The sequence below is a fragment of the Chionomys nivalis genome, chromosome 22 (genome assembly GCF_950005125.1).
Source record: "Chionomys nivalis chromosome 22, mChiNiv1.1, whole genome shotgun sequence".
NCBI classification, from domain to species: Eukaryota; Metazoa; Chordata; class Mammalia; order Rodentia; family Cricetidae; genus Chionomys; species Chionomys nivalis.
Window position 1 is genome coordinate 506,646 of NC_080107.1, and position 16,109 is coordinate 522,754.

The 16,109-nt window shown below is 37.8% G+C and overlaps 1 protein-coding gene across 1 annotated transcript; it reads left to right on the top strand.

The window, feature by feature from the left end:
* Positions 1–14,906: 14,906 nt before the first annotated feature.
* Positions 14,907–15,851, top strand: LOC130864881 (putative olfactory receptor 5AK3). The gene has a single exon (XM_057755714.1). It carries the CDS (start codon positions 14,907–14,909, stop codon positions 15,849–15,851), a length of 945 nt encoding a protein of 314 aa, XP_057611697.1.
* Positions 15,852–16,109: the final 258 nt, after the last annotated feature.

Below are 16,109 nucleotides of genomic sequence, written 5' to 3' on the forward strand. Positions count from 1 at the left end.
TTATAAAAATGAAAAATGTGACACCTAGAGATAATGAGCATTTTGTATGAATTCACAAATTGGTGGAGTAGATTTCAGACCTAGGAATATATGACTCTACCCTCCATGTCCACTCATTTTCATGCCAAGAAACCCCAATGAAGGGGAGCTCAGTGAGGTGTTCAAAGGTATGAGCATCTTTAGAATATTTCTGACAGCTTTCTGCAAGCTGATGGCATGCACAGAATAGCACTTAGCCCTCTGCATCAGTGCGCTTCACCAGAATGCAGACCTACACAGGAGGCATGAAAGGAGCATGTAGTAGGTACCAGGAACAGCACAAGGAAGAAGGTCAATCTTGGCTGACTTCCACACATCAGCTTTTAAATATGAGGGTAGTTTCCCATGGAGAGACTCAAGCTGGGTCTTAACCTTTCAGAATGATGGATCCTGCATTAAATATAGAATAGCAGAATGGGAAACTGATATAAGGATTTGTAACAAACATGAATCAAGCCAGCTAAAATCCATACTCCCCACGTACGGAGGCTTATGTTGGGGATAAACCCACTAAACCTCTCAGGGTTCAGAAAGTTTTACTATATCCGGCAAAAACTTACTGATTAGGTCTGAGAAATAAATTAACTCACTTAAGTCCTTTTTATTGCTGTCTCATTATTCTTTCTATGCCTTTTCCAACGCTCTCTCGATGTTTCTTGGTGTTCTCTCGCTGTTCTACCCATCCCACACGGTTTCCAGTTTATATACAGACAGCTAAAAAGCATGCATTTTACAGAATCACAGAAACCTGTGCATCTGACAAGGAGGCACCTTGCCTCTCAAAGGGGGTGTGGCTGTGAAGCTCACTTGCAGATACCTGGAGAATTAGTTAAGAATCAGTAAAAACTCTAAGAAGTTTCTGTGCACTAACCACATTTTTTAAGTGTAACTGGAAGTTTGTGATTAATAATTGTAGAAAAACACAACAGGGCTGTTGCACTCTGAACACTTTTGCTTCCTTTACTAGTGATTGGGACATAGCATTGGTAACCATAGCAATTTGTTGGATTAGGAGGAAGGTAAGGTGCTCAATTTGCATCAGTGTCTAGCTGGCTGGGTTAAAAGGAATCTAAAGGCATAAATAGTTACTTTCCCAGGCTATGACCTTATGTTAATTGAAACCAAGGTGAAGAATAAATAGAGAATATTAGTAGCTTGTTAGCTTAGAGCAAAAGTCCAGTAGGCTACACCTTCCTGAGTCTGCTGCTAGAGAATTCAGGGGTCATCCAGATGTACTCTCTCTACTTGGTTCCTCCTGCCTAGGGCTCCTTTCTTTGTGGAAGTCCTGTCAATAGGATAGCTGGCAGGAAGGAGCTAGTGCTATGTAGATTTGACTATGAGAGCAAAGATTTGGGTGAGTGAATGCTTTCACATCAGGCCTTCAAGGTGTGGCAAAGGTACACAGTTGCCCATACAGGTAGAATTTTTTAACAAATGATTTATATACTGCTGGAATATTTGGGGAATGGATCCCATTTTGAAGAGGAGAAGAGTCATGGCTTCACAAGGTTTTTACAGAATTGACAGTGACTGTGCAAAAACAAGCGTTCCTGCAGCTCTGCAATACGGGTTCTCCACCAGATCACATTCCTATGGATTTGTCTATTGGTCCATCAGTTCTGCTTCAGCTGCATAGTCTTGTGGGCTCACCGTATCCATGCTGTTTGGATGGTTTTCCCACATAGCCTACCTCCTCGTTATTTTTTATTTTTGCTTAACATAATTAAGCAATGGCAATTTGACTAGTTTTTTTTTTTTTTGCTAGGTAAATGAATTAGCTCCAGGAATTTGCATTCTAATCCTAAACCATTAGTTTTATATTCTACAGTGAAATTATCAAGATCACTTACCTCAATCTCCATATCTGTAAATTATGTATGGTGCATAATATTATGTGCCTATACACACTACTACATGACTGTAATAATCAAAAGTCAGGCAAGTGGAATGGTTGCTTAGTGGGAACACCCTTAGATTAATATTGCAATTATTATAATCAGGGCTTTCCCCATAGTACAACTACCAATATTGAAAGAGGACCTAAGTACACAGACCGACAGGATAGAAAGCCTCTGACTCATATTTACAAGGATGAGGATACTTTCTTTAAATGAGAGGATTATGAGTCACAAATAAGAACATGAATTTTCCAGTTGCAACAAGTATCAATTATGAGCCACCTACAGTTTCTGACTGTACTCAATTCCCTGGAACCCAAATGCAGATCTTAGTTTGAAAGGATAGAAGAAATCAATGTTCTAGCTACATAACTCCTGGTTAACAATATAAGTGCCCAGTTGTTATTCTAACAAATCTTACCAAACATAGGAATACTGTTTGCTGATTAATATATAATAAAGAAATTTGTTGAATGCTTCCTTGATAACCAGCTACTCTCTGTGTTCAATTTTAGGAGTGCAGAAATTACAGAATCTTGGATTTAAATTCTGTTGAAAGTGTGAATATGCTTGGGTATTTTTTTCTTTCCCAGGATTGCTTATGAAAGCTTGGAATCAGAAAAAAATGAATTTTCCAGTGAACATTCCTGTAGTTATCAAATGATTTCAAGATCAATATTTTAGCAAACTTGTTCCATCCTGTATCTCTCTACCTAACCATACCTCAATCTACCTACTAACACATTCTATTTTATGCATTTCAAAGTAAATTTCCAGGAGTTACTTTATAAAAAATAAGCTTCAGGTAATTCAAATGGAATGGTGTATTTTCTCATTTTTAGTAAAAAATAAATGGTATAAAAACGTGTTGCAGTTTTATTTCTAAAGAATTATAATGTAGTTACCTTCTCTGCAAGACCAATTAACTCAATGCAGAACAAACTTTCACACAGATTTACATATGTGTGTGTGTGTGTTAGTTTGTGCGTGCTTATATATTTTTCATGTATTTTAATTATTCTCTTTCATTGGACAATATTTCTTGAACACCTGCATGGTCAGGTATTGACTTGGATAAAAAGAAAGCAGCAGGAAACTCTACAAATTCTGGGAGACCATTAATCAACATGTGAGTGGAAGAAAATCAAAATAATCAAATATAAAGAAAACAAAGAACAGTGCCAAGATGTTCATAATCAGGATGCTGGTCAGGCCTGGTGGCAAAAGTCTTTAATCCTAGAACTTGAAAGGAGCAGAAGGTGGGTCACTAAGAGTTAGAGACCAGCATGGTCTACATAGTAAATTCCAAGAAATTAAGGGCTGCATAGGAAGACCTTGTCTCAAAAGATCCAATACTAATAGTCCATCATCATCATTATCATCTCCACCGTCATCAGGAGAGTAGCTAAGGAGGAAAACAGCAGGTGAGTCTGACATCATCAGAGGCTAGTGCTAAGTGCCCGAGATAGAAACAAGCTCCAGTTCAAAGGATTAAATAGGCATATGTGACCTTGTCTCCTGGTTAGATTTTGTCCACTTGACACAAACTAGAGTAATCTTTCCTCCCCCTAGACCCTGCCATGTACCACACACCCCCTTTCCTCTCCTTAAAATTTGTGCCCTCTTTTTCAGTTTTACACAAATACACACTACACACACACACACACAGACGCAACCTGCCCAGTTCCTATAATGTTGCCTATTTAAGTGTGCATGTAGTACGTGCATCCATGAGCAGGTGTGTGTGTGTGTGTGTGTGTGTGTGTGTGTGTGTGTGTGTGTGTGAATACGGAGGAGGACAACAGTCAGTAATTTCTTAGTCTCCATCCACCTTGTTTTGAGGGACAAGGCTTCTCATTGGCCTAGATCTCACCAAATATGCTAGGCTTTCTGGTCATTGAACCCAAATCAAATCAAATCTCTATTTCTTTTTTCATATCTGTCTCTCTGTCTCTGTCTCTCTCTCTCGCTGTCTTTCTCTCTGTGTGTCTGTCCTTTCTCTGTCTCTCTCTCTCTCTGTGTATGTCTATGTCTATGTGTCATTGTGCGTGTTTCTGTCATTCTCAGAACCAAGCTCAAGATCCCAAGGATGTGAATCAGAGCAGTACCATTGAGCTTTATCCCTCAGCCCTACAACCTGTTAGCTGTTAGATCTAGGGCAGCACCAGGGTTAAGTGAAAGTCTCCATAAGTAGATGTTGAATGATTGAATGGATAATTATCTTTCCACTTTGTGTAACAAAATCTCTTAACCAGGCAGGAATTATGACAATAGAAAAATCTAATAAAGTTGTATCACTAAAAATATCTCAGATAAATGTCCAGTTGGCTGCTTAAATATTCAGGAAGCAATTACTAGCTCAGGGAATGTCCTATCAATAGATATTTTAGGAATTGAGAGCTAAATTCCAGTGTTAGCTAACATAAAGAAGGTGAATAAAGAGTACAGGAGTCAGGAGACCAAGTCAGTTTCATATTCTCTGTATAACATGATGGTATAGCAGGCGACGAGTAGGCATTGGAGGTGAAAAGAATCAATACACCTTATTTATGCTGCCACAATACAAGTTTATAAACTGTCAGAAACGGAATAGTCTTGAGACCACATATGCCTCCCTGCTGCTCAGAGCATTAGAATTAATGTAAGACACCTGCTCATGTCTGCAGGCCGCTGTCTATAGCTTAAATAACCTCATCCTTGTGGACTCCAGTTTAAGGAATGAGGAGACAAAATGAATAGGACCTTAGCCTTGGCAGCAGGCTGCCATGATAGATCAGCACCTACTCTGTCCTGCTGAGAGATGCGCCCAGCAAATGTCTACTGGGAAATTCCAGGAAATGCCAGTTAGATTCATTTGTCTTCTTGGATCTCTGTTAGAAGTTGTTTACCATTTTTTAGTTTTTACCAAGTCCTTTAAAATCCTTTTGTGACATGCTTTGTTATATATTAACTGCACTGAGAACTGAGGTTAGGATTTTACTTGCTTGTTTGTTTGCTTGCTTGCTCTCTTGCTTTGTAAAATCATATCTGGTTTTACTGCATTTTATTGTAAACCTTTCTTTGTGTCTTTTCTATCACAGTTAAACAACACTATAACTCACATGAATGATTACAATAAGAATCTAGGAGTCAAAGTTTACCTTACCTCCTTAATTTAGTCTGAATGTCATCAGTATAAACTCTGTCTTCTTGGAGTATATATTAAAGCAGGTATATGTATGTGTATGTATGTGCACAAACATATATAAATACAACTGGCTGAGTCTGGTTTTGCTGTTTATGTGTTTATGGTTTCAGGGATGACCAGTCTGCATTGCACAACCAATAAGGAGCCTCATCCTTGGGGAAAGTCAATTCTCCTTCTCCCAGCAGTCCTGGGTTGCTTGTAGTACTTTGTCTACAGTTATCAAATTTAACTATTGCTTAGCTTGCGAAGTCCCTAAATTCTAGTTTTGATAGGTGCTATCTGTGTGAACATGGGCAAGTTACTTCAAGCCTGAGTCTCAGATCCCTTATCTGTAAAATGCAGATATGAACAACACTTATGACACAGAGTGATTTACATATTAAAGAAAGCACTGAAGTCACTCCTCATAACCGGGCCTTCAAATGGCTGAGTCTCAGATCTCTAATCTGTAAAATGCAGATACTGACAGTTCTAAAGATACAGTATTACTTATTTATATATTGAACAAAACACTACACATAAATCTTTTAGATTATAAGCTCCTGAAATGTTAAACTCTCAGTAAACTTTATCGTTATTGCTATTGGTGTTAGTTTTCAGTTTACAGCAATTATCAAAAAGTAAAAATTAGATTGTATTTCTTTTTCACAAATCACGTATTTTTTTCTCATTTATTTGATGAAGATTCTGGTTATAGACCATAAAACTCCACAGGCAGCTGGGTGGTGGTGGCACACTCCTTTAATCCCAGTACTTGGGAGGCAGAGGCAGGTGGGTCTCTGTGAGTTCAAGGCCAGCCTGGTCTACAAAGTGAGTTCCAGGACAGGAACAAAAAAAAACAAAGAAGAAGAGAAAAGAAGAAATGGAGGAAGGAAAGAAAAAAGAAAGGAAGGGAGGGAGGGAGGGAGGAAGGAAGGAAGGAAGGAAGGAAGGAAGGAAGGAAGGAAGGAAGGAAGGAAGGAAAAGAAATTCCACAGGGGCACACAATTATACAAAACCACACTTGCCTTTAAAGTACATATAATATCCCATGCAAACACATCGTTCACTTACTAATCATCACATAGGGACCGTGGAAAACTATGCCCATACTCTATGGGAACGAAATGGAAAGACAATGAAGAGTGGGCGTGTGCATTCCCCACAATGACAAATCAAAGGACAAGTAATGGTCACTCAGAAGGTGAATGGTGAGGAAGGAAAGGGAAGCAGGAAGGATATTTCAGAGTGCAATGCAGGAAATGCTTTGGTTTCAGGAGAAGCAACAGTGCAATCAGTAGTGGGGAAATTGTGAAAGCTCCTGTGAACAGAGCCGAAGTGTCTAGTCTTATGTTGAAAGACCTTGGGAGTGATGAAAAGAACTGAGTCAGCAGGGACATCACTAACCGCACATTTAAGAGTCTATATTTGTAAAAAGTGAGCCTGGTATGGAAGAGATTGACTGAGAAGCAGAAATAAGAAAGACGTGAGCCTGGCCATAGTGGTTTACACATTTAATCCCAGCACTCGAGAGGTAGAGGTAGGCAGAGGTAGGCAGGTCTCTGTGAGTTAGGGGCCAACCTGGTCTACAGAGTTCCAGAACAGTCAGGAAAGGGCAGTTACACAGAGAAACCATATCTTGAAGAAAAGAAAAAAGAAAACATGAACTGAAGCAATTGTTAAAGGATGAAAAGTAGGAAAGACATGAAACATGGATTCCAAAATTACTTCAGGAAGTCCAATAACTAAGGGCAGTGAGAAAGAACCAACAAACTCAACTGCAGAACTGAGGATATTTAGAATGAATGCAAAGCCTTGAAACTGGAGATATCAACATGTCTGATAGCCTTGTATCTATCAGTCTTAATCATCCTGAATCTGAAAACATGCTCAGCTATTTATGAATCAACACTATATATCAATATGTAATATCTTAGATTGTGAGAAATGTCCTAAAACCTGCTCCTGAAACTGATTTTTCATGTAATGTCATTTATAAAGCATCTTTTATTCCTCAGGAGGAAGTCTTTATAGAAAAGAAAATTTAACGGGAGGCAGAGACAGGCAGATCTTTGTGAGTTCGAGGCCAGCCTGGTCTACAAGAGCTAGTTCCAGGGCAGGCTCCGTAGCTACAGAGAAACCCTGTCTCGAAAAACCAAAAAAAAAAAAAAAAAGAAAAGAAAAGAAAATTTAGGAAACATACATAAAACTTTAAAAATATTCCTTCAAATATTTTAATAGAAAATTGTCTAATGGTATATATCAATATTAATATTAAAATGTTCCTAAACCATCTACAATGAGGTCTACTGTGAACTTGGTTCTAATTTTTGCACAAATCTACACATAAATACATATATCACTTTAATATTACCTTATGGTTAAAGTAGTATTTCCTACCCAATACATCTCACATGCCTGACATTCTCAGCACTTCAGAGCAATTTGTCAGTAATTACCCTTGTTATTCCTACTCTGTCTCTTTCCTGCCCAAGGAAGAACTCCTTAAAGTATTTTTTAATATTATACATAAAATACTTATAGAAATAGATGTCTAAAATCAACTGCATTTATAAAGGGCACACAAATAATGTTTGCTTACACTAATGAGAGCTACAGAAACTCAGTGAGAGGAAAATGGGAGGATTTTGAAGAAGGAAAAGCAAACAGAAAATTATAATCATAGAAAGAAATATTTTTTATAAAGAGCAAGTGGAAACATGTCTTTGCCTACAGCTGAATTAAAAGAACACAGAATTTTTTAGGTTGAAATGAAAGAATAAAGAAATACAGTTTTTAAAATAAATACCAATAGTCAACGTGATGTTACAAAGCACTTTCCCACACAGTCACAATAGGGACAAAATGCCCTTCCATTTAGGTTAGATTCTGAGTTCTCTTCACTGATTCTATAGGCATCTATTTTTTTCTACACCACTATCTTTATAAATATAGACCCTTGAACAATATGAAAAGATGCTGTACTTGATTCATAACAAGAGATAATAATTGTTGTTAAAGACTAGGTAGCATGAGAAAGAAGCGTCCCTTCTGGAAATAAAGTAACATTAAATAAAAAGCTTTATACATAACATTTAAATTGATTAGTCAGAAATAACTAGCTAGGTGCAAGAGAAGACTGGAGAGGTTCAGCAGTTAACGACACTTGCTCTTAAGGGCGAGAGTTCAGGTCCAAGCTCCTTCATTACAAGCTGGAAGTCACACATCACCTGTACCTCCAGCTGCTAGGTATCCGATGTCCCATTCTGACCTCTACTCACTCCCAGGTACCTGCGCCTTCACACACACATATGTGTGCCCATTCACACAATCACATGAGCAAATAAATTTCAAATGACAAGCTGTTAAATGTAAAGATAAACCGAGGGAGTGGAAGGGAATAAGAGAGATTAATAGGAAACAAACATAATCAAAATATATGTGCATTCAAAATTATCATAGTGAAACACTTTATTATGATTAATATGTGCTAAGTTTTAAAGTCACTAATGATTATTGTTTATCCAATTCCCAGTCAGCCCTGGAGACCTCAGATTGTCAAGAGAATATAAATCCCTTAGGCCCTAGGTATAAACTCTCTGATGAGGAAGAAACACAGAGGCTTTGGTCAGCAATCATCTCAACCAAGTGCAGAGAGAAAATCTGCAAGCAACTCAGTGTAAGTAAATGTCATTTTTCAGCATCAGCTGTAATCACTGCAGTGTGGACAGGAAGCCGCAGAACAAAAAGGTCAGAGATAGAGTCCCAGAATGTCACCTATAGCCAAGAGGCTGCACTCCACCATGGGTGAGGTAACAGTGTGATGAGGGTGTTTTCATATGTCTGAGAGCTTCCTGGGAAAGATAGTAAAGAACAAATAATTGAAAGGGTCATCTAATCATTGGTTGGCATGCGTTATCACAGCCATTTGGATGAGCTCAACTCAATGGTTGCTCTGCTGAGAAGTCTGCATAAATTTGCTCGTTTGATACTTGCATTACTGCACCGCAGACTCTTTGCCTCTCTACAAACTCTGTTTTCAGGTTTTAAAGACTTACAAATTCACGGGAAATTTTAAAGATATTGTAGCAAATCCCACCCACAGCTTTGGATGATTCTCTCTCCATGGTTTCATCTTGTATAATAACCCTAGGCATTAAGACCACAGATTTGTTATTGGTTGTGTCCGTGTGATTAGACGGCATTTTCTCCCTTCTTTAGATAGATTCCTGTAGCTGCCATATTCATTAAGATATCAAATACCCATCAGAGATCTGACTACGTGTAAACTTCTCTCACCTTTGCCCCGCTAAACACACCACCCCAGCCACCTACTAATTCTAATTCAAGTCAATCACTAGTCCCTTCTTTATCTTAAAAATTGTGCCATCTTGGTAAGATTATACCCCAAATCATACACAAACCTTTGCAAATTAGGTGTTGTCATGGAGAGCCAGCATTTGCCTGGGATTCTTTCTCACAGATTGCTATTTCACGGTGTGGTAATGTAATGTATTTAACCAACAGTTTGCTAAAGAACATTTTAGCTGTTGACACTTAAATTATTGCCAGTGAAGCTTTTTTGAAATATTTTCCCATTTTGACATGAGCATAAGTTTTGTGTAAGCAAATTTGGCTAGCAGTGCAGGGGCTGGACTGTGTGTTTGGATTCTTTAAATACTACAAAATTATATTTGCAAAGTGCTTATGTCATTTTCTATGCCCACAACAATCTATAAAAGACCCAGAGCTCTGAGTCTTTGCCTGCTTTGGTATTGTCACCGTTTTTATGTTAGCAGTGATGATGGCTGTGCAGGAATAGCTCATCGTGCTTCATGTGACAATATCCTATCATGTTGATAATTCCCATCTTCCTAATGGCTAATAAACATGATGGGTTTTCATATATTTGTACACATATCCCTCTGGTGAAATAGTCTTTTCATATATTTTACCAATTTTCTAATTTCCCCTTTTTCAATAATTTTGCATCTTCATCAAAAACGAGTGGGTACACCTGTGTGCAGTTTACTCTTCGGAACCCTACTGTGCTTCTCCTGTGTGTTTGTCCCTCCAATATTAGAGTGTTCATTACCATAGCGGCACAAAAGCCCTGAAAACAAGTAGAATGCTGTATGTATCTTTTCCATTTTATATTCATTCTTTGAAAATTTCATGCAATATGTTTTTAACATATTCACCCCCCAACTCCTCCACAATCCACACCGTCTTTCTTTGTAAACCCAACCTTGCTCCACACCCCTTACATACATTTTTAAGCCCATTGACTCCAATTTGCCCTACCCGAATACTTTTATATGTGAGATCACCCACTGAAGCATTGTAAACTGACCAGGAGCCACACCCTTAATGGAAACTGACTGCTCCTTGCTCCACAGTTATCAGTTACCAACAGCTCTTCAACTAAGAGCTGGCTTCATGCCACCTCCTCTCTCCACCCTGGGATTTCGTCTGACTTGAGCTTGCACAGGTCTTGTGGTGGTTGTCACAACTGCTGTGAGATTACCTGCACAACTGTCCTATTGCACCCTGAAAACAGTGTTCGTATCGTCACCCACTGCCTCTGTCCCTTACACACTCTGTGCCCTCTTTTCCTTGATGATCCCTAAGCCATAGGAGGAGAGGATGTGGCAAGAATGTGCTATTTAAGGCTGAGAACCCTGAAGACTCATTTTCTGACCTTGACAAGTCCATAGCCATCTACTGCGTAAAGAAGCTTCTCTGGTAAGATCTGAGAGATGTGTTAATCTAAGGGCACAGTGGTAAGTCACTGGGAATTGCTTTAATACCATTTCAATTCTACAAAATAATAGTAGTAGAGTCTACTTTAATGCCTATTACCTACATAATCACAAATTGGCAGTCTTTGCAAAGCAGCCACTGAGATTGGGCAACCCAAATGATGGGGGTCTTGGACATGGTGAGGGGCCTGATTTATGCACTTAATTTTTTTCATCAATTGGTTTAGATTTTTAAAGAATGTCTGAAAATTAATAGGCATGGTCACATTTGTTTATCAGTTTGACAAGACTCATATTTCAATGTTTTGAGTGTTACAACTCATGAACACAGCATTTTTTTCTAATATTTTTCATTTCTGTCAATATTTTTTACTAATCTTATGTGTATTTTATTATATTTATATTTAAACATTTCATTTTTCAGATACCAGTAAAAATATATTTATTCCTCAATTTCCACTAGTTTATTGTTATATAGAAATATTATTGATGTCCACATGGTCATCTTTTATTCTGAAAGCTTCAGCTTCTCAGCATATAGACCATAGTGTCTTTCGCAAGAAGTGATGTTCCATGGTTCCTAAAATGTGCTGCCTTAATATATCTAGGCCCTGGGTAGAACTTTCAGAAGTATGATGAATATTGTAACAGGGGTGAGGATATATTTATTCATCTTGTTCTTGATCTTAGGAGGCAATTATTTCATCTCTAATCATCAATGGTGATTTTTGTAATTTTTTCCATCAAGTTCAGAACTAATATTAGGAGGTTTTCCTTGCAATAGTGAAGAAGTGTTGAATTTTTCCCAAACGTCTTTGTCCATAAACATATTTAACTATTTTTCTTCTTTCTGATATGAATATATGTGATAACACCAACTGACTTCCCTATCTGAGACCAGAATAATCATGTGCTAAATCCCACTTGATTGTGTATGCAATTCTACATGTGTGTCAAAATTAAACTGCTGATATTTTGTTTTTAAAGAATCTTGCTTCTGCACTGATATGAAATGCTGGGGAGTAGTTTTCTCTTTATATACTCTCTCTATATAGCACTGTGAGTAATAGAGAGAAGTAAGCCAGGATAAGTCACAAATCATCTTTCCACATAGCATTTAATTCCCCCTTAATTTTGGTGAATTCTCCACAACATTTTTCAATTACACTCATTTATTTTGTGTGTTTGCCCCCCATGTGTGTACACTTGGAGTATTATTTGTTCATGAGGAATTTCTTTAATTATATACTATTTTGCAGGTGCAAAGGTGTGTTTATAAGAATTATAATTATACAAACAATAATTCACCTCTGTTGAGCATACTTCAGAATGGAAACAATACCTAGTGTTTTAGTACTAGCATTTCCCCTTCAGTAATTAAATTTCCACTTATTCTCTGTGAAGGGTGTGTTATGGTTAACGGAGTTCTTCGAGTCCCAAAGATGACGCTTTTTCATTTCAGTTTCTGCTTCCTCCAATGACGTCTATTTCTATCTCCAGGCTTCAGGTACCAGGTAACCTGTGTTGGGTATTCACACTGTAAGTCATAGAAACTCTGTTGTCTGTGGTGTACTGATAACATTATAACTAGGGAATTGCTTTCCAGAGGACTCTGAGCCAGTGCTCATTGTTTTAATATTCCTTTCAGTCATCTCCCAGTAGAAAAGTCAATACCAATTCCTGAACCAGCCAGGGATTTTGCAGGTAAATGTAGTTAAGTATATGTTTTCTTTATATGCTTTTTATAAGCATATATACAATTATATGCTTTGTCCTTAGGATTGGTTCTTCTTGACTCTAATAAATCAGTAATTAGCAAACATGAATCCACCTTTTGAGGTACAAATGTGAGGTTATTACAAATTCATAGATTTATGCCTTTTAATTAAAAAAATCTTTATTATCTATGTTATTGAAATAACAATCCCCTTAAAATATGACAATCAGGAACTGGAGAGACGGCTCCATAGTTAAGAGCACCTGGGGCTCTTCCAGAGGGTACAAATGTGGTTCCAGCACTCACATGGTGAAACTCACAAGCGACTCCTAAGTGCGTGTAACCCAAACTCCAGAGGGTCTGTACGAAGAACTACTTTAAAATCAATGTGTCCTCAGGGTTCACCTCTGAAATCATTGCACAAGGCAACCATGTTAGGTCATCTCCTAAGAGAAGGTGGTTAGATTGTAAAGGTTCTGTTCCTGTAATTGAGTTAACGACATGGCTGTAGGACAGAGTTAGCTATCATCAGGTAATAGTGTTGCCATGCCCAAGATTTAGTCCCCCCATATTGTCACCATCCACTTTCTGTCATGGAACAATACAAATGAGACTCTAACTTGATAGAGCCTCTCCTCTTGAACACATCTGCCACCAGAACTGTGATCCAAATACACCTATTTTTTTACACATAAATTACCAAGTTTCTTTATAAATAACCAAATGCTAGAGTAAAACAAAGCATAGTAAGAGAGGATCCCTGCTCTGTAAATTCATTCCATGGCAGATAATGCTGGAACGATCCTCCTCATCCATACAGATTCCAGACTTCCAACTCCTACATATCCTAAGGCTTTTGTTGATATCTGTAACACATCTGAAGTAGGTTTTAATAAGCAACAGAAGTGGGATATCAGAATTCATAACTAAAAATACATGATACTGACTAGAACTTGAGTATCATATAAAGAGTAAATAATAAAGCCAGGCAGCAGTGGTGACTCATGCCTTTAATCACAGCACTCAGAAGGCAGAGGCAGGTGACTCTCTGTGAGTTCGAGGCCACCCTGACAAGAGCTAGCTCCAGGACAGGCTCCCTGTCTTAAAAAACCATAATAATAATAATAATAGTAAAAAATAAAAAAAACTAAAGGCCCATTGCCCATTATGATGAAAATTATATTATTTGATAAAATCAAATTTTAACCTGATATCCTTTCTGGTATCCAGTCACCCAACATATTGCTTACAAAACTTTCTTAAATGTCGATCCATTTAATGTTGAGAAAAAAAGACAGTGGAGATTTATGTAATTTCAGTTTCCATAGGAACATGATTGAGAGCCTAGATGAGTCTGAGATGTCCCATGCGTTATCTTTGTCCGTATCCCATTGGACAGAGTTTAGTGGTGTGACCACGGGCTTTGAAATCATCTCAGTGCACAAGTGGGATCAGAACTGAAACTCATCCCTGTTCTCCGAGGAAAAGGCAGGTGCATCCGTGTGTCAGGAACTGGTTTCTACCACACTGAGGGTGATGATAGACACTTCCACCTGAGCAATGCTTTACAATCTGGAAGGAAATAACTGTAAAGACACCGAGTCATGGAGCTGAAAGCTCTCCACTGTGGGAAAGACCGCATATGGATGCACCTTGACTCTACACCCAGACAGGCGCAGAGATTCTATAACTCAGAAAAAAAAAAGATACGTGCGATTTTAAAATAAACTACCAGTGTATATAGATCAAAATGTTAGCACATGGCTTTCCCTTAACCTTGGTAATAGCTAAAAAGAAAACCATCCAACTCCATAGGAAATGCAAATCAGCCTCTTACATATATAAAATGAGAGGATTCTTTTAGAACAAATAGGTACAAAAACATCACGAAACCAACAAAATTGTGTAGACTTTACAAATGTCTCCATTTTTTCATTACTAGTTTCAAGTGTTTGAAGCACAGTTAAGAGGCTAAAATGATAAATGTGTAAAAATTATATAGCCTTTTGAGAAGGTCAAAATTATGTTTGTATATTGTCATATGCAAATATAAATACATGTATAATAAAATGGAAAAGCATGAGATTTTTGTATTTCTTAGAATTGTATGTTCAAAGTTGATTTTTCCATGAAGTATTCATTGCCTATAAATTAATACATTACTAAAATACACATGCAAAGCAACAAACCCATTTTTGAGTCTTTATTATGGATATCAAAGTATAGAATGGAGTAAAAAATAGAGACTTTTCTTAATCTAATAAAAGATTTTCTTTATTATTCAGCTCCTTTTTTTTTTTATCACCTATAGACTCTTGATAGCCATGACCCAAGGAAATGACACCAAAGTTACTGACTTCTATCTTCTAGGATTTGGGGTCCAACGTGATATTCAGTGTGTTTTCTTCATTGTGTTTCTTGTCATCTATGTGACATCCATGGTGGGAAACACTGGGATGATCCTCCTCATCAACACGGACTCAAGACTTCAGACCCCCATGTACTTCTTCTTACAACATCTGGCTTTTGTTGATCTCTGCTACACATCTGCCATCACTCCCAAGATGCTGCAAAATTTCATAGCAGAAGATAAAACAATAACTTTCGAGGGATGCTTAATACAATTATTTATTTATGCAATATTTGCAACCAGTGACTGTTACCTCCTCGCTGTTATGGCAGTGGACCGTTACGTGGCGATCTGTAAGCCCCTTCGCTACCCCATAATCATGTCTCAACGAGTCTGCATCCAGTTGGTAGCTGGTTCTTATCTCATGGGAACAATAAACTCCTCAGTGCACACAGGATTTACATTTTCGCTGTCCTTCTGTAATTTAAAAATCAATCACTTTTTCTGTGATATTCCCCCAATTGTTACTCTTTCATGTTACAGCAAGGACACTAACTTCATGCTAATTTTAATTTTTGTTGGATTTAACCTGACATTCACTGTGCTGGTCGTTATCCTCTCCTACATTTACATCATGGCTGCCATCCTAAAGATGTCCTCCAAGGCAGGAAGGAAGAAAACCTTCTCCACATGTGCCTCCCATCTGACAGCAGTCACTATTTTCTACGGGACCCTCGCTTACATGTACTTACAGCCTCATTCTGACAGCTCTGAGGAGAATATGAAGGTGGCCTCTGTGTTTTATGGCATTGTGATTCCCATGTTGAACCCTCTGATCTATAGCTTGAGAAACAAGGAGGTCAAAGACGCTATAAAAGCCACAGGGAAAAGGTTCTTTAGATTGAATTTAAGTTATTAAAACTCAATATATCATATCATACAGTAGATTGTTGCTGTAGTTGAGATTCCTCTAGAATATCTACAAACCATCACTGTAGCTTGTTTCATTCATAATTCTGATCTTTGAAATCATATTCAGAGTCTCTTTCGTGCCTAGAGCAGCTTCTGAAAGCATCTCAGCTTCTGATGAAACATTTGTGGATATCATTCAAATATTAAGAAGTAAATGGACATTTAAAAAAATCCCTACTTTTACACTGTAATTATCAAAATTAAG